The sequence below is a fragment of the Chionomys nivalis genome, chromosome 13 (genome assembly GCF_950005125.1).
Source record: "Chionomys nivalis chromosome 13, mChiNiv1.1, whole genome shotgun sequence".
In the NCBI taxonomy this organism is placed as follows: Eukaryota; Metazoa; Chordata; class Mammalia; order Rodentia; family Cricetidae; genus Chionomys; species Chionomys nivalis.
The window spans coordinates 41,082,403-41,106,750 of NC_080098.1; the positions used below are offsets into that span (position 1 = coordinate 41,082,403).

At 40.5% G+C, this 24,348-nt stretch overlaps 1 protein-coding gene across 1 annotated transcript in view; it reads left to right on the top strand.

Annotated features, from left to right (window-relative positions):
* Window positions 1-722: 722 nt before the first annotated feature.
* The window catches only part of Aoah (acyloxyacyl hydrolase), a 180,208-nt gene continuing 156,582 nt past the window's right edge, over window positions 723-24,348 (top strand). The window contains exons 1-2 of the mRNA XM_057787663.1: window positions 723-1,065; window positions 21,179-21,274. Of these exons, the coding sequence (XP_057643646.1) occupies window positions 834-1,065; window positions 21,179-21,274 (328 nt within the window). The 5' untranslated portion in view covers window positions 723-833. The remainder of the gene's footprint in view (window positions 1,066-21,178; window positions 21,275-24,348) is intronic.

Sequence of the window (24,348 nt, forward strand, 5' to 3'; positions counted from 1 at the left end):
AGAAAAATGGTGCCAGATTCTCAAAGTCAAAGCAAAAAAATCAGTCTCTCAAAAGTGAACCAGTCCCCCGTAGGTGGGAAGCAAACACATCTTGAAACGCTGAGGGAAAATGATGCCGCCTGCCCAGGCAAGTAAATACGAACTCACACCTTTTTTCTTATTAGATTTAAGATCTAGGCCTGCTGACAACCCATTGTTTTCTGCATACCAAATGGAAGGTTTTAAGAAAGCTGGGCCCAGGAAGCAATAGTCTCTCTTTGTCAGAGGAGAGTCACCACTCAACCAGAAAGTTCTCTGACCAAGCAAGGAGTCCACCCTCAAGCATGCAATCATTGAAAGAAAGTGAAATAAGTTTAAATATAATTCTGCATTACATATTGTAGCCATAATTATTCTACATTACAACTGTAACTTCTTCGCTACATGGGTGCTGCCAATCAGGTTGCTGAAGGACTGTGTGCAAGTGGTGTGGTATTTTCTTCTTTAGTTTTAGTTTTCATTTGGCTTTGTTTTGCAAGAATGAAAGAGGAAGGGCCTCTCTCTTCCAACTGAACAGAGTACTTCGGGCAAACCTCAAGGTCCATGTGGTTTATGGTCACTGACTTCAGCCAGAGGCCGGAAGGGCTGTTGCTGTCACTGTGCAACTTGGGTATTTTTTTCCTGAAGTCTTTGCTCAGAGGGACTGCCCACCAAGGACTTCTCCAGCTCTTGCCAGACTTGGACATCTGAGTCTCTTTCAGAGGTGTCAAAATATCTAGCTCTGTGTGAGTGTGTATGTGTGTGCGTGCACACACACGTGTTGCGTTGCATCACACTTGCTGCAAAGTGTGTTTATGGCAGTGTGCATTTGGGGTGTGGTAACTCTAGAGAGGTCGAGGAGGGTCGAGAAGAAGAGTGATCTTTTGGACAAGACAACAGCTCCCGGTACACATCTCAGGATGAAGTCTTCTTGGAAAGTTCTCAAGGCCACCCCTCTGTTTCTTCTCCTGCTCTCTCACTCATTGGCCTCTGTACCCCATGAGAACCAGCCAGGTGCCAGCTACTCTGATAGTCACGGCTGTGTAGGTACGTACATTTTAATTTTTTCTATGTGTTCATAACAATGAAGTCTGATACTTTGCTTGCATGATAATCCCTCACCCTCAAAGTTAGGTGTGATGGCATGTACTTATATGTATTCCTAGCACTCAACAGAAAGAGGCAGGAGGCTCACCGAATGGAAGCTAGCCTGGGCTACATATTGAGACCCTGTCTCAAAAGTAACAAGCAAAAGTTTTTTTTTTTGTTTGTTTGTTTTTTTTTTTTTTCCTGTTATTGGATCGGCTTTCCTAATAGTCTTAAATTCTCAGTTCTTTTCATGGCTCTGATTTCAGACATCGGGGTTAGATTTCCATCCCCTTCCTTCCTTCTCTTGCTAATCTGTCACTGGCTCTTACCAAGCCCTCTCCCTACCCCTGTGTCCTTCTTAGTAGACAGGGCTAATGATATGTACTTCACAGGGGAACTGTGAGAATTAAGATCATGCATCCATGTATGTGACATCTGTGTACAAGGAGGACTCGGCCCCCTCAGCTTCCTTCATTCTTTAGGGAATCTAGCTATAGTGGCCCAGGAGAAACTCTGGACACTGGCTGAGATATAACCTAATGACTTCTCTTTCATGGGAACATTTTATTTTCAGTTTCTCTTTGTATTTGCTTTGTGTCTTCTGAGTATAGTAAGAAATAAAGCGAGGACTTCAGTTCCGGCTAGTTTTATGTCACCTTGTCACAAACTGAAACCACCTGAGAGGAGGGAACCTCAATTAAGAAAATGCTGCTATAAGATTGGAAAGCCTGTAGGGCTTTTTATTAATTAGGGATTGATGGGCGAGGGCCCAGCCTACTATGGGTAATTCCTTTCCTGAACTGGTGGTGCTGGGTTCCGTAAGAAAGCAAGCTGAGCAAGGAATGAGGAACAAGCCAGTAAGCAGCACTCCTCCATGTCCTTGGCCTCTGCATCAGCTCCTGACTCCAGGATCCTGATGGGCTCTTACCAAGACTCCACTAGGGGATGGAATAAATCCTTTCCTCTCCAAGTTGCTGTTGGTCATTGTGCTTCATCGCAGCAATAGAAAACCTAACTATGACACCTTCCAGATTCAGAGTATAGTGGAGCTGGTAACAGTAGAGGGAACTGGGATGCATAGGCGATGGGGCCATATAGATTCAATTAGAAACAATTACTCAGCAAACAGACCTCAGTATGGAATCCTAAACAAAAAGAACCCTAGGGATAAGTGTGATGGCCAAGTACTACACACAGAAAACCCGGCACAATTTCTGACACTTAGGAATTCTGTGAAAAAAGTCTGAATTAGTCATGTTTTGCCAAAGTCATGATCATATTATGCACATCAGGGAACTCATCTCTAGATCCAAATATTCCTTTAAAAATAAAACCCAAGGAACAAGGTTTACTGGTTCCTTTGGAACCAGGTCTAGGAGGTGTGTGTGTGGGGGGGTCATCTCCACGCAGTCTTTGCCTTTCTACCAGGTCTAGGAAATGGGGGTCATCTCCACAGTCTTTGCCTTTCTACCAGGTCTAGGAAGTGGGGGTCATCTCCACGCAGTCTTTGCCTTCCTAAAATCACAGCCGACTGCCATTCCATTCACTCCCAGCAAATTCGCAAGCCTGTCAAATGGAATAACTAGGGAAAAGCTCCTGAGAGTCAGTTCCATTTCCAGGGTGGATACAAATGGACTTTCTGGGTTTGGTTTGGCAATCTACCCTGAGATCCCCGGGTCTTCACATCAGAATGGACATAAGGTTTCTGTTTCCTTCCCTGCGTGGTCCCCAGGAAGTCTATGGGGAGTTGGCAACTGTGTTAAGAGAATTCCAGGAATTTGCTCTGCATCTCTACTGTTGCAGAGCAATTGAAAATAATAATAATTTGTTGTAGCAAGATTTTATGGGTAAGGAATTTAGGCAGAGCTGGATGTTAATTTCCTGTGCTGTGTAGGGGTAACGGAGTTGATGGGACATATGGAAATGGTGGATCGGTGGGTCTGAAACTAAGATAGCTTCATTCACACGTTTAGTGCCGTGGGGGTGGATTATAATTAGAATTGTGGTTCATCTAGGAACATCCCTCAGAGCGTCTACTCTCAGGGGCCCCAGGAGGGGATGACTTGCTGTATGACTGCAATCTGAGAGAGGGGATTCCAAATGATGAGAGCTTGAAGGTTTCCATTTTTCCTGGTTCCATTCTGGAAAATCCTGCCATTCAGTTTTCTGGTGTAACTCAGAACTTCTGGCAAAGTTCTCTGGATAATTTATTCACCTATTGTCATGATAACAAAGAACGTAGGTGTAAGGTATTTGGTGATGTGATTACCATTTACAGAGGCCTATATACATGAGAGTAGTCCATGTTGGCTGGTGTCTTGCTGTTTGGAGCTGCTTCCTTGAAGGAAGTAGACGCAGACAATTTTGTGCAGAAGTTGATTGTAGAGTATTCTTGGGGGAAAAAAGTGAGGGAGCACAAGTTCCCACAAAAGAGCCCCTAGGTGTGATCCCCAAAAGAGGGGGTGCTTATTCTTACTGAGGTATCTTCATATGATGTAGGCAAGAGACTTGGGATCACTGTGATGCCTCAGATCAATAGTTAAAGAAGCAAAGAAGAGACTGCACATTCCCAAAAGTCCATCCCGGGCTCCTTTTGCTTATAGGACAACATCTGAGAAATGTCTTTAGAAGTAGTGAGGTAAAGTCACTTCAACTCATGGTTAGGGGGACAGCTTCATGGAGGAGGTGATTAAGCCAGAAGCATCCCGCTGTTCTGCACTTGCTGCTAACACCCTAACAACTTTCCCATAAAAACAAATGCATCTCTTTAAACCCTCACGGAGAAAGCATCCCTTCAAGCTGCTCAACACACTAGTTCCTTACACGGTCCCTGAATGGCTAACAAACGGCAGGCTCTAGATTCTGAACCAAGAATACAAAGGTAAATAACAAGAATTTTTTTAAAGTGTCTGTCTTCAGGGAAGTTACTACCCATTTTAGAGAAAAATCTAGAGATTGGTAAAGATTAAAATCCCTCTAACTGAAGAAATGCTTGGCACTGAGTGTGACTTAAACGCACCCTGCCTGCACACTGCAAAGCTGGAGATGGAGCCACAAGGGTCAGGAGGCCAGCCAGAGCAACAGCAGGCAACCAAAAGCCATCTATTCGCAAAGTCTCCAGAAGGTGGCAGACATGATGGTGTTTTGGTGCTAGAGAGATGACTCAGCATTTAAGAGCATTGACTACCCTTCCAGAGGACCTCGAATCCATTCCCAGTCCCCACATGGTGACTTAAAATTGCCTTTGATTTCAGTTCCAAGGGACCAAACACTCTCACACAAACATACACCAATGCACATAAAATCAAAATAAATAAAGAAATAATTTCATAATTTTAGAAATTTTCGTATTGAAAGATGACCAGTTGAAAGGGGGTAATTTCAGTTATCTCAAAGACTCTGCAGCAGATTCCTCTCCTCTTAGGAACCCAGGGCGGTGAAACCGTGTGGAGCAAGAGAGTAAGCAGGTGGATGTGCACAGTTCAACACAGCAGGAGAATTCATCTTCGGTAGTCATCGTCTTCAGTCTCAATACAAAACCCTTCCTGGCCAGGGAAGTGTGTCCTTGCTTTAACTAAAGCCAAATAAGTAACAAAGCTTCACAGGAACTCAGACGTTCATAGATGCCTCCCAGCAGTGGAGGTTCTTGTTTCCTGTATATAATAGTGCTCAATGGCTGGAGTGCCTCCATTTTCATGAACATGAGCATTTAAACATCACAGTTGTTCTGACAGAGCTCCTGTTCTGCAGCCATTTTTCTGCAGCTCCCCAACACTTAAAAAAAAATACATGTACTCTGCATATATATTTGTGACATATGTAACTTTAGGTAAATATAAAATAATGACGCTATGTCTTTTTCGAGGATCATTAGTGTTTTTATCTGTTCTCCCTCCCACCTCCTTCTGTATTACCCTCCATACCCTCCATGATAACAGCCCCCCCCATAGTCCCATTTCTGCCTTCATAGTATCTCTGTCCTGCTGTTCCCCACTCTACAGCTCCTCCCCTCTTGGTCCCTTTTTATTTTCTAGTTCCAATGGCTATTCTATACTTCATATTCATATCTACAAATCTGGAGCTTAAAACCACAAAGCACATGCAGTGTTTGCTTTTCTGGGTTTGAGTTACTCCACTCAGTATAATATATTATATCTCTTCCATTTGCCTTCAAATTTCATGATTTCATTAGCATTTTCTTTTTCAGTTTTTAATATATATATATATATTATATTATATCATATTATGTTCCCAGATGGAGGTACCATGTCAAATCTATATTAGCTAATATTTTTTCCTATTCTGTGAGTTTTTCTTCACTTTTATAACCATGTCCCCTCTAGAATAACTTCTTTGTAGTGAGTTCCTTTTTCTAATTTTGTCTCTTGTGCTGCTGAGGTAATAGAGTAATAAGCATACTTCTAAGTTGCCATTGTCAGTGTATCACTCTAGTTTCTATATGTGTTCCCCTTTACCTAATTTCCCAGACACCGAATCCCTAAGCAGCATGTGGCAACCAGCCATGTAATGCCCACTTAGACTGCAAGTTAGAAGAATTGAATTGGGCCTAAGACAGACTCAGGAGCAGCATGCATGGTTGAAAGGTGTGGAGCCCTAGATTCAGTTCCCACGGCCCCCAAATGAATAAAGGGATCTAACTGAGTTAAGATGGGCATGAAAAGGAGGAAAGTTTCTTAGGATAACCCAAGAAATGAAGTTTAGAATCAAAAGCCAGAGAAACAGTGGATCCTAAAAATCAAGCCAGGTGTCAGGAAATGGTGAATGCCAGTCACCTGGGCATCTTCTCGGTGGTTGTGTCTTGCAGATGAGCTGGTTTGGTTGCTGGTTTGGTCAGGTCTGTGTGGTAGTACACCTCACAGATTCCTGGGCCCGCCGTCTGGTTGCCAATCCTAGTTTTATGCTCTGGAAGGAACCCAGGCTGTTGTCGTATCACTGAATAAAGAAGCAAGAGAGAGAAATCCCTGGGCACAGATACAGTTCCCGGAGGCGTGGCTTTGTTACAACTGAGCAGATTCTCCAAAAGGAGCGGCCACAGAAGGTGTCAGGCTATGGAGCAACATCCCCCCACCGTGCACACCAAAAGCAAGCAGCCTTAGCTTCCAACCAGGAGCTTTGCACTGGAAGAACTGAACATTAGTCCCTGAAAACACAGGTGTTGACTTCACTCTGAGTCAGAGCTAGCTGCAGGAATTTCCTGTCTTTCACACTTCCCACCTGCCCTCTGGACAAGTGCACACTGGACTGTGCCTCGCCCTTCAAGAGAGTATAGAATAAGTAATAAGCCAGGTTCCATTCCCTAAAACATCAGTTTCAGTACAGGATGATTTACAGGCTAAGATTGTCCATATTCTTTTTATTGACACTTAATTTATTGAGTTGTTAGTTCTTTAGTCTCTGTTTCTCTGTAACTGGGCAATAGTTTGTAGACACCTCTTCTGTGGGCAGCAGAAAGTGTTTCATATTGCCACCTATGCTCCCTTTGGGTATCATGAGTTCTCCTCTTCCCAAGGCCCGAGGCTCTAGAGTTCACAGGGCCATCTCACAGCAGTCCTGTGCCCGCTCCCCCCACTGCTGTTCTGCCTCTCACCTGCTGTCCACGGACTTACAGACCCTCAGGATTTAGCCAGAACACACTCTGCATTCATCCCTCATTTTGGTAATCTTGTGTATTCTTCTCTCCATAGTGTTCTGTCTTTATTTTGAAATTATCATTGAATTTAGTCCAGTCTTTCTGCAAATGGAAGCTTACTGATCATTTGAACTGTCCACATCTTGTCTACTTTCTTTTTCTGTAGTATCCTGGGTTCAAAGTCTTGAAAACAAAAACCAGAGAGATACAACAGAGGAAGCAAGTATCTGTGACTTTGGGGCAAGGTCATGGAGTGAGCAAAGCTTTAAAAAAATGGTGGCACCATCTTATTCTTTAGGGAAAATTTAATAATATTTTCTTTTCCTTTTTATGAGTGTTCTGTGGGAAAGAGGAAGGAATGAAAACGTTACACAGTATTAAATGAAATCCCCATGAAGTTATAATGTACCAGTCATTCTCAAAAGACCTTACCAGACAGACTGAACATAGGAACACCAGTTTACAGTGATTGCACAGGTCTCTCTGAATTGTGAGGTCACTCGTGGTCTGTATTTTCTGTCCAGCACTTTATTGAATTTTCTAGCTGTTCATATGTGTGCAATAGGAAGAGCAAGGGTAGAAAGTCCAGACTCTTAGACGGATGAACCTCGACTCTGCCACTCTACATACGTGGTGTCAGGGCATCGCTTAACCCTCTGTACCTTCCTACCCAACAAGATGAGAATGGCATGGGCTAAGGAAATGATACCATGGCAGAGGTAGACTTAGCATTGTCTTGGCACACCACAAGTACTCAAAAGGGTTGTGATAATCCAAACCTGAATATCAAGAAGGAAATATACTGAAATTGTGTTCCAAAAGTTCTGAGATTAAACTTATTGCAATGCAGAGTCCAAGGAAACAGAATGACGACATGTAAAAGTACAGCTTGTGGAAATCGGAGAGGGTCTGAAGGAAAGATCCTCTCCAAAGAAATGTCACAGCCATTTCCTGAAGATGGGAATGACACGCAGATACAGCATCCTGAGTTCCTAGGAAATAAAGCAGACAATTGGAGTACCAGCTGCCTGTAGAGGTGGGTGGTGGTTAAACATGTAGTTTTGTACTAAGCAAATCTAGAGTAACAAACTGACTTCACAAATCTAGAGTCTACCCTGGAGGGATTGTTGCAGTCTATGGACCTTCCCCATCCCAGTGAGAGGAAGTGAAGAGAGCCGCACTTAAAACGGAGTCTCAAAAAGTCCTTAATGGACTCTCAGTAGCAACGCTTTAAAGAGAAAAGGAACTGAGGTGAAGGGAACACGGAAACCACGCGTGGCAGCTGCAAAGAGAATATAGACGCTGGCATCTCCCCGTGGCACTCTGCAGAAGTAGTGGGGAGAAGATGTTTCAAAAAGACTCCCTGCCCCAAGGCAGGCAGCCTGCGGTTTGAGCCTCAGGCCCCACGTGCTGCAAAGAGAGAACTGATTTATCCAATTTTCCCCTGACCTCTGTAGACAGGCTGGGATAGGGAAATGTACTGCCACAGCACAGCACTGTGTCCAGCGGACATACACTAAGAAACTTTAAAAATAGATAAGATGACTTCATGGTGCATGGCTTTCTACAGATGTGCAGTGTAATAAATTGTTCTCTGCTAACAAGCTCAAAGTTGCACTTGCTCGCTGTCTCATAGTTTCTGTACATCAGACGCCTGGACATAATGTAATTGGGTTCTTTGCTATGGATTGAAAAGGTTGAAACTGAGGTGTCAGAGGGGTCATGTCTTAGAACCCATTCTACTGCTGTGCAGAGACACTGTGGCCATAGCAACTTATAAAAGACAGCATTTAATTGGAGACCTGTTTACAGTTTCACGGGGCGAGTCGTGACCATTGTGTCAGGGAACATGACAGCAGGCAGGGAGGCATGGAGACGGAGCAGTAGCTGACAGCTTGCATTCTGATCTGCAAGCAGAAGGCAGAGAGAAAGGGAGCTACTGGGTCTGGTATGGGATTTTGACACATCAAAGGCCACCTGTGACACATCTCCTCTAACGAAGGACACTTCCTAATCCTTGCTACCAAACACTCAATATATATATGAGCCTCCAGGAGGAGAGGGAGCATTCTCATTCAAACCACCGCAGCAGGACTGAGCTCTCATTTAGGACTCAGCTTTCAGTGGCTTTTGACAGTATTCCGCCCTCCCATTAGCAGAATCAGGGCCCCTTTGCTTACTAGCTACCATCTGTCAGTGACTAGAGGCTGCTGCTTAGTGTAAGAAGTCAGCAACATACTGATTTATTTTCTGTCCAGCACCACCTAGAGAAAACTCGACATTTAAAAGGATTTGTTGATTATTTCAGGCCCACTCCAGAAAATAGAGTTACCCCAAGTAAATTGGTTAGCATCCCAATTCCATACACAAAACCCTTTGTTATCATGATCTTTGTTATCACAACAGAGCAAAGTGGCATCAAATACACCAACCCTCCCTCAGAGAACTACACCAGGAACAAAAGCCTTATAATTCTGATGAAAAAGCATTAAAATGCTGAAAAGGGGAAAGACCACCAAACTGAATGCTGTGATAATATCATAAGAGGATCTGTAGCACACGCCCAAAGTCATTCTTCGAATAGACATGAAAAGCTATGCACACGTGGCCAGTCATGATTAGAGAACGGTTTCTGTCTTAGTGAATTTTACTGATGGGATTCTTGTATATTTTATGGGATTTTTTTTTTTTTAGTTTTGGAAACTTTTATATTTAAGCTTTTACTCAAAAACTTCACCATGCAAATTTGAAAAGAAAAACAAATTGCTCCAATGCCATAGCGTTTTGCTGATAAGCTGTTTTCCAGTTATAAAGCTTGAACAAAATCTCCTGGAAAGAGGCTGTGTCTGCAGAGACTGATTGATTAGAAGTGCAATGGAGAGACAGGAAGGCTACAGGTCTGGAGGCTAATTACCTTATCTTCGACTTGCTTTGGCAACGACTTCAAATGCAATCACATTGAAAGTATTTTGCCAATGTTCAGCAAATAGACTTTGAACAGACACATAGGATGATAATAAGGGGCCAAATGAGAAGTCTAGACTTGAAAATCAGTAATAATTCACTAGATAGGCTGGGCAGATTAGAATTCACAGAAGAAAGGTCCATGAGCAAGAACATGAATCAATGAATATGACCCAAAACAAAGCTAGAGGAAAACTTGACTTGAAGAAAATGAGCCAAGCCTTGGAAACATGTGCTACAATGTCTTATATCTCAGTACCTATGAAATGGGTGTTCTAAGAGGAGAGGAAGAAAAAGCTTGTAAAATTGCATAAAAAATTAAATATTAACACTCCTTCAAAACTGAGGGAAATTATCAACCTACTGATCGAAGACTCTTAAACTTCAAGCAGAATAAATACAGAGCAGAGCTTGGCACTTCATAGCCAGTATCCTGAAAACAAATACTGTTTGAAGCCCTTGAACACAACAACAGAAATATGACACATCCCCTACAGGAAAACAGTATAAGTAATTCATACCGTTCAATTTATAGAGTGTGAATGGAGGCAGAGGAGTAGAATGATAGAGGTGCTGAGAGGGGACAAAAAGCTATTAACCCAGATTCTATGCCATATTAAACTATAACTTAAAAGTGAGCATAAAATATAAACACATTTCCTGATGAATAAAACTGAGACACATTGCTACTAAATTTGTAATATAAGAAATACAAGCAGAGAGCTGATAAAATGACTCAGTGGTTAAGAGTACTTATTGTTTCTGCAGAGGGCCCAAGTTCAATTTCTAGCACCCACATGGTGGATCACAACCATGTGGACACCAGCCATGCACACAGTGCACACACATACATGCAGGCAAAACTTTTATACACATAAAATAAAATAAATCTCTTAAAAAAATAAGTGCTGTAAGGGTTGGAAAGATGACCTAGTGAGCAAAGCTCTTGCTGCACAAGTGTGAGGCCCATAATTCAGTTTTTACTGCCCTTGTAAAGAGTGGGCATGTGTGGTGGCCTGCCTCTAGTCTCCACTTGAAAGGCAGAGACAAGGGATCCTCAGGACAAATTGATTGCCTCTACTAGCCAAATTTTTAAGCTTTAGTTTCACATGAAAGACCCTACCTCAATATATAAGGTGAAGCATCATCAAAGTAAACATCAGAAGTCAACCTTTGACCTCTGCATGTGGGCGTTCACACATGCATACACACATTCGTCTTCATACATATGTTTGTTCACATACATTAAAACATTCATACACACATCCATGCTGTATACACATATACATACACATACATGTACTGCACACACACACATATTAAAATTAAAAAGAACTAAAAGAGAAGTTTTTAAGCAGAAAGAAAACACGATACATAGGAAGAGAGACAGGACGCTCAGGTCATGGCACATATGAAAAGAAGATATATTTATGCACACAAATACTTTCCTGAGCATGTTCAGCGAGAATGCTTAAAACAGTAATTAAAACACTGTATTGTTTTGTCTACATTATGAGAGAATTAGCTCGAAGGAGAGAGGGAGAAATAGAACAGCACAAAAGCAAAGCTGTAAACTTTGTGCTAATTAAAGTGCTATTAGCGTGATATAAATTATGATAGATTGGAGCTGCACATTATAATTCAGGACCCACTGAGAATGGAAATATTCTGGTAAAACACTACTAAACATGTCACCAGGGAGAAAGTAATACTGAAAGACACTTGTTTACACACACACACACGCACACTCACACACACGCAGTTAGATATCTTATGGTGGCATTCTTTGTGGGGACCACACCTGCCATTAAAAAGTCAAGATAATCAGAACTAGGTTGTTTTTCTAAAGTAACATCCAATTAGATTCTGCATACTAGAGACATGCCTAGATTTAAAGGCATAAATAGGTTGAAAAAAAAGGATGAGAAAAGATCTGACACCGAAAGAGAAACTATAAGACTTCTTAATTTATGATACAGAATATGCTTTAAGCTATAGAAAAGTTTAAAACCAGGGGCATCTTTTGTAATGATAATGACACTATTATACCAACCAAAGATAAGTTGTTATATATTACTATTGCATATTGTATTGTTCTTATGTATGTGAAATTAATAAGATCCTTAAAATATAAGAAATCGTGACAGAATTGTAAAGAAAATTATATATAGTCTTTTATTTGATGTAGTATTATATTATTTGCATATATATTATGCCAATTGAGTCATGTTTAGAGAGAAATGTATAAATTTATTTAGAAGAAAATTCTAAAGTCATTAACCTGCATTCAACTTCAAGAATTTAGAGAAGCAATATTTCAAACACAAACTAAGTAGAAGAAGGAAAATAAACATCAAAATAAAAATTGATAAAATAAAAACAAGTCCACAAATGAAAATCAAATGCTGTTCTTGGAGAGGATAAACAAAACCAATGAGTTCTTAAAGGAACTTACCTGTTAAAATAAATAAACATGGCATCCAAAAGAAATTAAAATGATTGTAATAGAACATTATGGGCAATTTTGTGTCATGAAAATCAAGAATTAAGAAATGATGAGAAAATTGTAAAAAAAAAAAAAAAGAAAAGAAAAAAGACTTGAATACTGAAAATTAACTTAAGAAGAGATAAAAGGACTGAATGGAACTACATCACGTCAAGAAATTAAATTAATAATCAGAAGTTGTATTAGTGTTCTTGGACTGCAAACAAAACAAAACAACCATGATTATGTGTGCCACAAGTACAGAAATGGGTTCTCCAACAGTTTTGGAGGTTGGAGAGTCTGAAGTCATCTATACTTGTCTCCTGGCTTCTGGGGTTGCAGCATGACATCTTGTTCTTTATCTTATAGAGAGATTTGTGACCCCTGCATTCATAGTCACATGGCCTTCCATTCTTTTTGTGTGGTTGGCTCCTTTCGTGAGAGCACTTACTATATTGATTATGGGCCTACTCTATTCTAGCATGATCTCTTCTCTACTAATCACAATAGCAATATCCCATTTTCAAACAAGGCATATGATCAAATTCCAAGAAGGACCTGCATTTAGGGGACATTAGTCAAGTTTATGAAATCTCAAGGTGAGCTCTTTTCACTAGTGAGTCCCATAAAATATTAAGAAGGAAACAATTCCAGTGAAATGCAATTCCTTTCATAAAATAAGAGGAAGGACTATATTCCAATTTGTGTTATATTTTGCCCTAGTATTAAATCCAGACAGATACCACAAGAAAGAATTTGACAGAACATTACTACATAAACATAGACTTTAAAAACTCTTAAAACACCCACCATATAAATTCAACAACATACAGAATTAAATAAATGGTATCTTATGATCAAATGGTATCTTTGCTAGAAATGCATAGTTGACTTATGATCTGAATGTTGATTCATGGAGCACACCAAATTAGTAAAATAAAGGGTATAATTGCATTACCAGCCCAGCAGAAATGTAAATTATGTGACAAACTCTGTTAAGATATCTCAACAAATTATAAAAGAAAGGAAATGGCTTCCCCCAACCTGATAAAGACACCTATGAGGACCCCCATGTTCACTGCAGATTTAACATGGTTTCCTTCCAAAATCAAGAGTCAGGCAGGATTTCCACCCTCACCAGCCCCATCACACACACACAAAAACATTGGTTAAAGTCATAGAGACAAAAATGAATTAAAAAATAGAAATGTTCACTTTCCTAATTTTTTTAGTTTTAACAGATATAAGTAAAATAGTAACAAGTATAATTAAAAGGTAAATGTTTCTTAATTTAAAGGTATATTTATCAAAAACCAAAAAAATGAAAGACTCCATTGATTAGCAATAGTTTTTCAAGTCAATTGGCTTTTAGTTATTTCAGAAAAACTAGAGAAGACAATAAGGCTGTCAGGTTATACATCATTTCAAGTAATTTTTTATTAGAGCTCATTCTAGATTTTTGATATTTAACTCTGAGTAAGTTCAAAGAACTGAGTGATATTTCAATATGAAAATATAACTATTCTCATCTACTTATGGAAATATCTTTCTCGGCACTTGCATGTGTAAAAAAACCACACCAACAAAAGTTATGCTGAATTTTGTTTCTACATAGATATGTTATATTCATTAACAGATATCGGTATTAATTTAGAATACCTAACAATTTCATTAAGATATACAATTATTAAAAAATTGCCTTATTATTCAATAATTTCTTTTATATTTGGAATGCATTCTGTTTATATGTTAGCTTTATTAATATAGAAAACCTATCTAGAATTTACTAGAGTCATACTTATTAAATTTTCATTTTTATTTCAATTTTTAGAAAATTTTAATGTGAAAATTACAACAATGTGATCAATTAGGTTTTTACCACTAAATATATGACTTTGGTATAAAATATATGGTGGAAGAAGAACTGAATGAAGTAGAGCTGTAAAAAAAAAATATTTCAGGTAAAGAATTATCAGCAGAGCTTGGGGCCAGGCGGTGGTGGCGCACACCTTTAATCCCAGCACTCGGGAGGCAGAGGCAGACGGATCTCTGTGAGTTCGAGGCCAGCCTGGTCTACAAGAGCTAGTTCCAGGACAGGAACCAGAAGCTACGGAGAAACCCTGTCTTGAAAAAAAAAAAAAAAAGGAGAGCTTGGTTGTGTACTTTTTGAGTGAACGTCCATAGGAACAGATCACTGGTGTTCATGTTTATTTATATCCATGTGAGGGATTAGCTTCACAGTTCTACTGCTGTACTTACAATCTGTCCCAAATCACATACTTTGCAACTAATTACATTGACATCTACACAGTAATTTTTAATACCCAATAAAATGTAGTCAGTCTACCCTAGGACTAAAGCTCCCCAATCTGCCTTCCAAGCTCTTTCACTTCTCCTTTCTCCCAGCATGAATTCTCACCTGGGACCACACTCCTTTTTCTCACCCCCAGGCTTTAAAACATTCTACTGACCCCTTGGAAGAACATGCATGGGGAGACAGTAGTCAACCACACACAGGAAATCTCAAAGGCTGTGTGGTTCCGTAAAATACTAAGATGAAAATAATTCTAATAAATGCAATTTTATAGAAGAAGAAGGAATACATTGCTTGTGTTATATTTTGCTTCAAAGTCAAATCCAATAGACATCACCAAGAAAGAAGTCAACAGAATATGATTTTACAAATGTAGATACATAACCTTGTCCCATTCACCTGTTCTCGAGCCTCTGAGCACATCCTGGAGGTGGCTAACATGTATGTGTTGAATAAGTAAGGGGGTTGATGGTGTGGACAGGGAGTTGATGGCGTGGAGAGAGGTTGATGTTGAGGGCTATCTTAACTTCAATTTTTCATGAATCACCATTTTTTTAAAAAAAATCTTTTCTTTATTTTTATTTCATGTGCATTGGTGTTTTGCCTTAATGTATGTCTGTGTGGGGTGTCATAACTTGGAACCGGAGTTATAGACAGTTGTGAGCTGCCGTGTGGGTGCTGGGAATTGAATCTGGTCCTCTGGAGGGAAGCCAGTGCTCTTTACGGCTCATCCAGCTCTTCAGCCCCACGGCTCACTTTCAGGATGTGGTGACGTGGGTACAGTGTTACTGTATGTCCCACAGCAGCTCAACCTCTTCTTGTTTCTTCCCTTGGCCTCTGCTTGCCCCCAAGCTTACATTTTCACTAGTAACTACCTAATACAGTGCTCTCTTGTTTCCAGTGTACTCGGCACAGCTGGCAGTTTGGGACTTGCTGAGAATTTATTTTCTCATCAAAGCACCACTTCAAGTGGCAGTTAGGTTAGGACACAGAGCCTTAGACTACCAGATGTAGAAAAACAGTAGATACCTGCAACCAAAGTGAATTCCGCCCTAGAAAAGTAAAAGCATTGGTAATGCTACACGTTTTTCACAGACAAAATTCTGAGCTTTGGTCTCAGAAGCGTTCATGAAAAGTATGTCTGTCTGTGTCCCCTGTGGCTGCTTCAGCAGAGCAGAAGTAACATTTGTTAAATGTGTTCCTGCGGCAGGCGCCATGTTCGGTGGTATTAGCTGGATCTCTGTATCCCTGCAGCTCTGTTACAAACACCCTCCCTCACACAGGTCATTTGCTTGCTCAGGGTCCTGTGAGCCAGGTCATATTGAATGACTGCTACAGAAAGACCCTGGGCCCACTTGAGCACACCTGGCAGATGGGGAAATGGCAGGAATGGATGATCCAGAATGGCCTCGTTCGTAAACTGATAGTTGACATGCATAAGGCTGAGGTGCCTTAATTTCCCTCTAGCATGTTAGCTCACATTCCTAGCTGTACCTTTGGTCAAATGTCACTAAACATCACAAAGCCTCTTGAGGCATGGGTTCCATCCCAAGCCACTGTCACTTCTTGAAAATTCTATTTGCCAAAGCAAGTCACAAGGACATACTTAACGGGCTGTAAACTAAGTTCCACCCCTCAAGAAAAAAAAGAAAGGCTGACCTGGTCGGCATTTTTAATGTACCACACAGGCAGCATTCCAGGCCACAGTGCGGGGTCTGCTTGAGGTGCCTGGCTAGACGTGGGGCCCTGTGGCCGGTTGTTCTCAGGCCCATTTGCTTCTCTCCCCACTAGATGAGGGGTGTCTGCTTCTATGACAGTCACTGTGTTCAGACTCCAGACAAGAAGGGATTTTCCATATATGAGGTCTTAGATAGGACCACAGAGTAAAACGCATAGCTTTGCCCTGTCCTCATTTCTTATTTCAAAAACAGGTTAGACAAACTCCTCAGTGAAACCGGGCCCCTTATCAGAGACCAGAAAGTAATCTGTAATGGAAGGAATTATTCAGCACCGGTCTCTCCCAGGAAAACAATTGTTAGCTTGTCAAGGCAGGGAAAGCTCTAATTAGACTATAGGATCCCTCTATTACTGCTGCTGGAAAAGGCCAACACACATTTCACCGCAGACCCTAAATTAACAATTCAACTGCAAGGGAGTGAAGTCTGCTGGAGGGAGGTGAAGATGGACCCCTACATCAAAGCTGTTCCCAGCCAGGGTGTTCAGTGTTCCACACCCCATTACCTGCACATCTGTGGGGTCCTTTTGATCATAACTCTTCACAAGGAAAAGCGGTGAGAGTGGGAGGGTTCACCTGGTCTTCAGTGACAACTGGCTTTTCTCATTCTTTATCTTTCCTCTCCCCATTCCTGGGGCCTGACTCCTTTGTGTCTACCTAATGAGTTTTCCAATTTTAGCCAGCAGTGCTCAGGGACTGGAACCATCACGAGTCTTTGATGGGATTTCTTTGAGTCAAAGTCAAAAGGAAAGCCTGTACCTATACTACAAAGAAGTTGACTGGTTTCCGCGGAGCCCAGGGCACTTTGTATGCAGCCTTTTAAGCTGTGCTTTAAAACAAATGCAAATAAGTGTTGGCGTGGATTTCTTACTTCATGGCTCCCCTGAAATGGATATTCTTAAAATCAAATTCCAAGAAGCATCCCTTTATGCCCATGTTCTCCCAACGTTCCTGCTGATCTGAATGAATGTTTGGTTTCCACACTTTGTATCCTAGCCTGTCTATTAGACCATTAATTTATAACAAACTATGATTTTTACGTAGGAAGGAGTAAGAAAATTTGCCCCTCACTAAATTACAGGAAATGTGGAGAAATCCACCATACTCTTTCAGGTTGTATGTCTTCTGTCTCTGCTGATTTCCCCCTTCTGTTCTTCATGGTCTCTGCAAAGTTGCTTCTCGGGGATCCTTGGGTGCTAATTAGCATCAAGTTAGAAATTCGGGAAGTATATTGGGAATGCCCCATAGATGAGGATAACACTACTAGGGACCACACTGTTTATCTGGGGTCCCCATCAAGTTCTAGCATTTTCTTGCCTAGAACAAGTGTCTTTGGTTGGATTCATGCTTCCTTTGTTAAAACCAATGTCACAAGACTCCTCTGATTTGGGAGGAACTATTTGAAGATTTTTGTCATCTTCTCTCCCATGCTTGCCCAATACTTGGAGAAAAGAGAGACCCCATGAGCAAGTTTCTCTAGGCACCAATACCCTTGCATAGTTTTCTGAGGTACATCTTCTTGGAGAGGCAGTTACTTTCCCTAAGACTATTTTCTTCACTCTCTCTTAGTAAACGAGTGTGGTGCTCTCGCACGGTGCTGTGCCTGGAGTAGAAGAAAGACATGATAAGACTCTGCTCTTATCAACTCTGGAAGTTGATATCAGAGCAGTGTGTTGTGCCAGTCCAAGGTTGTTAGTACAGTGGGTCTTTATGTCAATGGCTCCCAGAACTATGTATTCAACCAACCTTTGAGCAAAATGTGTTGTAGGTGTCTGTTTTGAACATGTACAGATTTTATTCTCTTTTCATTATACTGAGCAACACAGTATAACAACTATTTGCAACTTATACATATCATATTAGCTGTTATAAGTAATAAGAGGTGACTTAGAGGATCTAGGAGAGTGTACATAGGTTGAGGGTTTTCAGCATCTGCAGATTTTGGTACCTATGTGGGTTCTAGAATTGATCTGTTACAGATAAGGGAGATGTCTGTATGGAGTTCTGAGACAAGGGAAGACAATGATAAGGATGCTGATTGGATAGAGAAGATAAAGTTTCAAAAGGATTTTGCAGGAGATTTTGAGTGGCTAAAGAGTGACCATTAACAAGGGAGAAGAGGAACATGGCTTATAAAAGCAGAGTGTTTTGAGGAAGAGGTGGGACTAAAAGGAGCTTACTTCATAGAATAGATTTATTGGAGCGGAGTAACATGCTAATTTCTCATTCCTCTTAAAGTTCAATATTTCAAAGAATGGTGTCTTAAGGGAAAGCAAGACAGCATGACCATTCACAAATGTTTTTATCCTCCTTTATCATCTTATCTTTAACAAGAAAATCCTGTCAAATCAAGAAGGTTTTAGCCTTATTCCTTTGATAAATATAAACCCACTCTCACTGTGGGTCTAGAACTAAGTTCTAAATACCCCTAGTCTACTTCAGTCATGAAAATCCCCCATGCTTCTTTGTGTTTACTTGGGGATTCAGAATGAAAATTATTTTCATGAAAACTATAGCAAATTATATGTGGGGTAATAATGGAATTCCTTTGTATTTAAGGTATCCAGAATTATAATAGTTAACAGACTGAATATTGAACGTAATTCCCAATGGAATCTCTGCTTGGCGATAGCACCAAGCCTTCTGATGTCACTTCCAAATCCCCATGTTCACTACACTTTGAGTCATTTCTGGACACCAATCATGCCAGCTCACTGATGACCTGCTGCAGGAAGTGACTTCAGAGCCTCCCTGGCTGCTCGTCAGCACATGCTGGTTTGATTAGGAGCTTCATGTTCTGCACATTTCCAAAAGAATCTGCTGTTTGGCTCAAGGGAAGCTACCTGTTGTCCAGAAGTGGGAACTGTAATAGACTGCAAGATTGTGGAGCTAGGGAACAGCTGTAGAAGCAGCCATTAACCCTTCCCAGGAAAACCCCTAGGAACTGGTGGCCAAATTGTTTCATTTTATTCAAAGCCTTTTCCTTTTCAACTGCACTGTGGCCTCTAACTACACTGCAGCAAAACTACTTGCAATTTTCTGTTTACAGTTTAAATTTTTTGCAATATACTTTATACACACAAAATAAAGTGCAGTTGGTCATAGCAGATAAGCTGAGTGGCCTCTCATCTTGCTATCCTGTTTCATGTCTTCACTGTTCTCTAAAATGAGATTGCATTGGGTTTATATTTTAAAAACAGAACGAATACACATGAAAATGCTTTTTAGGCCATAGAATGTTAATTGGCATCAGCTACTGAATTCATGGCAATGGAAGCAAACCCTCAAAGACTGTCACTTCATTTAAAAGATACAGTCAGTCAGTCTTGATGGTTGATGCTACTAAACAAGCCATCACGTAGGTGATGTCCGCCCAGGAAGATGATGGCTACAAAGGTCTCAGTACTTGTGTCTAGTGAGAGCCACCTCCGCAGCCAAAGGAAGCAGAGTGCTACCAGGCATTTAAGCATCTAGATAGGTGGAATCTCTCATTTCTTCATGGCATTCTCTAGTTTTATAGAAGGTTTCATTTCTTTCTGTCTAGAAATGCCCATTGGCATTGCTCACCTTCTTGCAGGGTCCATGGTGGGAATTTGGCTTTAATGACACTAATATGTAAATTGAAGGCTCCTGCTTGCTGATTTTCTCAGTCTCCCTTCGAGTTAGCTTCTTCAGGTGGAACTCTGCAGCAAAAATCTGCAAACTAGTGCTCACTTTTCCTAAGAGACTGAAGTCTGTATCTTCTCACCACTTACAGATCTTGGGCCAAGACAATACTTTTCTATAAAGAAAGAGTCTCTTCCTTATAGAAAAATAATGTTTGAACTCCTTCAGCAGCTTGGTAGATTGAGGCAAGAAATAGAAGCTTCGATAAACATGAACTTAGCAATCTTGGGAGTCATACTTATCCTGTACCAAAGTAAGGGAAAGAATATATTCCTAACGTGTTCCAGATTTCTTCTGGATGTTTGGTTCATACTTTTCACTGTGAGCTCTCTAGCCTGAGATGTTTCCCAGGGAGTTGTATTCTGAAGACACACTCAGCTGTATCGTCATCCCAATTAATCGTCACACTTGCACTGTAGAAAACATCTTACTTTCTGCTTGTTAAGGAAACCAGAAACAAAAACTTAAGAAGGGAGGATGTTGAGTCCAAGGTTCTAAAGTCAGGACTCAATCCTAGGTCTTCTGGGAAATTTCCACTACTATTTCAAATTTAGAAATCTGTCTTTAGGTCCCAGGCCACAATGATTTGGGACAGGAATGATCTAGCACTAACAAAGACACCCACTGCAGAGAACAAACTGGAGGTTTGAGAAGTTAGTACCTATGGATTATGTACAACTTTCTGATGGGGGATCTTTGCCAACCAATTATCTTTAAGAGGTGGGGCCAAATTAGGGTGTGGCTTTCTAGGACCAGGAGAAAAACAGCACATGGCCCAGGTGCCCTCTCTCTGTGGCTCCCTCACAACGCAGCTGAGTGTGGACTTATTCCTGTTTCATGAGTTTTCCCCTTATAATAAATAAATATATACTTTTTTTTTTAGCTTTTAGCTAACCTGGTTATTTTCCAAATCGAGCTAACTTCTGCAACTTTCCTCACCCTATCTTATTTAAATATCATCTCTTTTTCTTAATTTCTCTGGGGTTTAAGCCAGATTAATTACTTCTCCCAAGTCACATAGCTCACAAATGGTGAAGCTACTCTGACAACCCCGGCTTTCTGAGCCCTCAGCCCAGGCTTCTCATCGCACTTCTCCTTTGACTACAAATCCCAGGGCATTTATGTGTGCTATAGATGTTTAAGGGCGAAAGCAAGGGAAGTGTTCTGCCTCCGTTGGAGTCCTTTAGGACCCAGTCTTTCTACTTTCCTTCCCTAGCCCCTCCAGCCCCTTGTAACCTGCTCTTCTCCTCCCTGCAGGGTGTGTGGTGGTGGTATCTGTGATTGAACAGCTGGCAGAAGTTCACAACTCTTCGGTCCAGGTGGCAATGGAGAGACTGTGCAGCTACCTGCCTGGTAAATCCACAAGGGCTCTGATCTTTGATCCTCTGTGTCTTGCTTCTCTTCTCTTCTGTGAATCACCAAGATGGAGATTGCACGCTGCTAAGGTTTATGGGATGGGGGAGATTTGCTTGTGCTTTCCTTAGATTCATATTCTCGTGGTGTTTATAAATAGAGACTGAAATAAAATGTCAACTCCAGGTAGTTTCTGTATGACATTCTCTCCCATGGCAGACATCACTGAGGCCATATAGGGAGAAAATGTTGAAAGGCCAAGGACCACTAGCATATCACAATAACAATGACTTTCCCCACCTGATGATTATAATCATAGATATTAAGAAGTCAATGAATAATTCTTCTTTATCATGCACACATTCACAGACACACAAAGTCCTACTAATAAAGATGTTAGGCTGGGAGGATTTCCGATCTCAACACCTCAAATAGGAAGATATCAGAGACACCCCTTCCATTTCACCTGGATCTCAATTAACTTTCTCACCCATTATGCAATCCAAGGAGCTGATGGGTGTTTGAGAAAGTTGTGTATTTGTTTTTCAGATTCAGCAGAAAGAAAATGTTTGCTCTGTTTTCTGTGTACATAGTTATGTATTTGAGAGTCAAATTTTCCTTCTCCTGGTAGAAACTAATTCTCCACGAAGGCTGACACTATTAAGTATGTTATCCAGCCTGAGAGTGATTATGTCTTTGATTTATATGCTACCCCATTTCAGTAGCAAAAAAAAAATCATTTTCTGAAAATTACATTGTTCAATATATGAATTTACAAGATAAAATACTTAGAACTCAAAAAGAAAGACTTCTAGAGAATAGTATACACACACCTGTTTATAATGTCTCAGATGGATCATTGTTAAGATCTCAATCTATTTATATTAAGTCTTTAGTGAAATTAAATCATAGCAGATAAATTAGAAACACCTTCTGGCTTTGTCTGCCCCAGTTCCATTTTCCACCAACTCCCTAGAAGGAGAAATGATCTTAATGAATATTGTTTTGCAGGATTTCACATTTACATATTTACTCAACTGGATCTGTAAGTAAGTTGTAGTTATTTTGTTAGCAACTTTTAAAACAATTTCTGGTAAAACAAAAACAGTTGTAGAAACCACAAAAAGTGAGTGAATAATTTTCCATTTTGAAAGGTAACCTCCTCTGTAAAGAACCCAGGTCAGAAAGAGCAGATAATTAGCTTTCCCAGAGGTCCTAGTCACGTGTCCACTTCCACCCACCTGCAAAGGAAAAAGTCTAAACTTTGCAGTAAATGTTACTTCATGATTTTTTTTCAGTTTTAGCATAACTATCTTCTTGTTTTACATTTCTGGTGTGTCTCCCAGGTCTATTACTATCTACAACTTAACTTTTCCTCTTTTCATTTCCCATATAACTTAGCTATGAATTTTGTCCTGTAACTCTTCCTACAGCCTTTTCTTACCACAGGATTTTCTGACTTCTTGTATACCTGTGGTGTAAGGGAACATGTTTCTTCTGAGGTCCGTGATTTCTCAGAATTGGAACCTAAGTCCAGAGCTTCGACACTCCCAATTTGCCAATTTGATTCCTTTGGCAAAATGATACATGGTTCTTTCTCTCTCTCTCTCTCTCTCTCTCTCTCTCTCTCCTTTATGTAATTCAAACAACTATTGATGGGTCATGAGGGGTGAGAAGCATCAACTTATTGAGAGGTATACCATTGGTATCATTCATTAATTGAAGTATATTTAACCTATTTCTTCATTATCTTATTTAAATATTTTCCTATAGTACCTAGTTCAATTTGAAAAACCAAGACAATGCTTTATTCTTTACTTAGCAGCTTTAAAGAGATTGAAAAAGCAATCATTTTCTTTAAAATGCCTCAAAGTCATGATTTAAACATAACTGAGATTTCAGTCAATTGCAACCATTATCCTATTGAAGATCAAATAACCCCTTCTTTGACCAGAAGGTCAGAACCTCCTTTTCAGTTTGATGATGAGCTCAAATCACCCCAGCAGCTTTCTCAGTAGCTGGACTAGCCAGGTCTTCCCGCCATGTCTTGTTCACTCCTGGGGCTTGAAATCAATCATTTTTCTTAGAAATCTAGGAGGACCTTTTTAGTGACAATTCCTACATTTTGACTAAAGTCTGGGCACTTGGTAATCCTGATTATATTAATGGTCAGTTTTTCTCAGTCTCATCTGTGGACAGGAATTTAAAAAAAAACACATGCATATACAATTACATGTACAATGTTTAATATAAATCTAATGCGTTCATGGTGCCGCTTTCAATTCAAATCCAAAACTACAGGATTTTTTTTTTTTTTTTTTTTTTTTTTTTTTTTTGGTTTTTCGAGACAGGGTTTCTCTGTAGCTTTGGTGCCTGTCCCGGAACTAGCTCTTGTAGACCAGGCTGGCCTCGAACTCCCAGAGATCCGCCTGCCTCTGCCTCCGGAGTGCTGGGATTAAAGGCGTGCGCCACCACCACCCGGCTCAGGTATTTTTCTTAATCAATTTTGTTTCTTAGTTGGTGTCTCTTTCTTTCCTGTAAAGTCCTTATTTTCAAAGCAATGGCTACAACTACATAGCCCAAACTTCCCATTCGCTGCCCCTTACCACACACTCACAGTCCACAGTATCAGTTCCTGTATATTTCCCATTTCTTATTTCATGCAGTTCACCTTTGTTGAGAGCAGTTTAGATTGGTTATTGTGTATAGTTTTCCTGTTTCTCCACCTTTTAAAAGCATTGGCCTATATGATCTGAGCACAATGGCGTTGTTTGAAATACCTCTGCAGTCAGCAGCTGTGTGGCTCATGTCCACCCCACCTCTCCTATGGCTGTCCCTCTAGCAGAACTGATGCCTGAGGCTCATTCCTCAGGAAATATCCTTGGGAAAATTAGCCCTGAATTCTTGCATGTTCATAACAGGCTGTCTGCAAACTTTAGACCTGAAAGCCATAAGTTTTGTGGATATCAATCTTTGTGGGTCTCTGGAGATAGCTACAAGTCTCAGTTCAAAACCCTAGCAAACACACAAAATATTACACTCACCTGTGACTTCAGGACTGTGAGAGTGGAGAT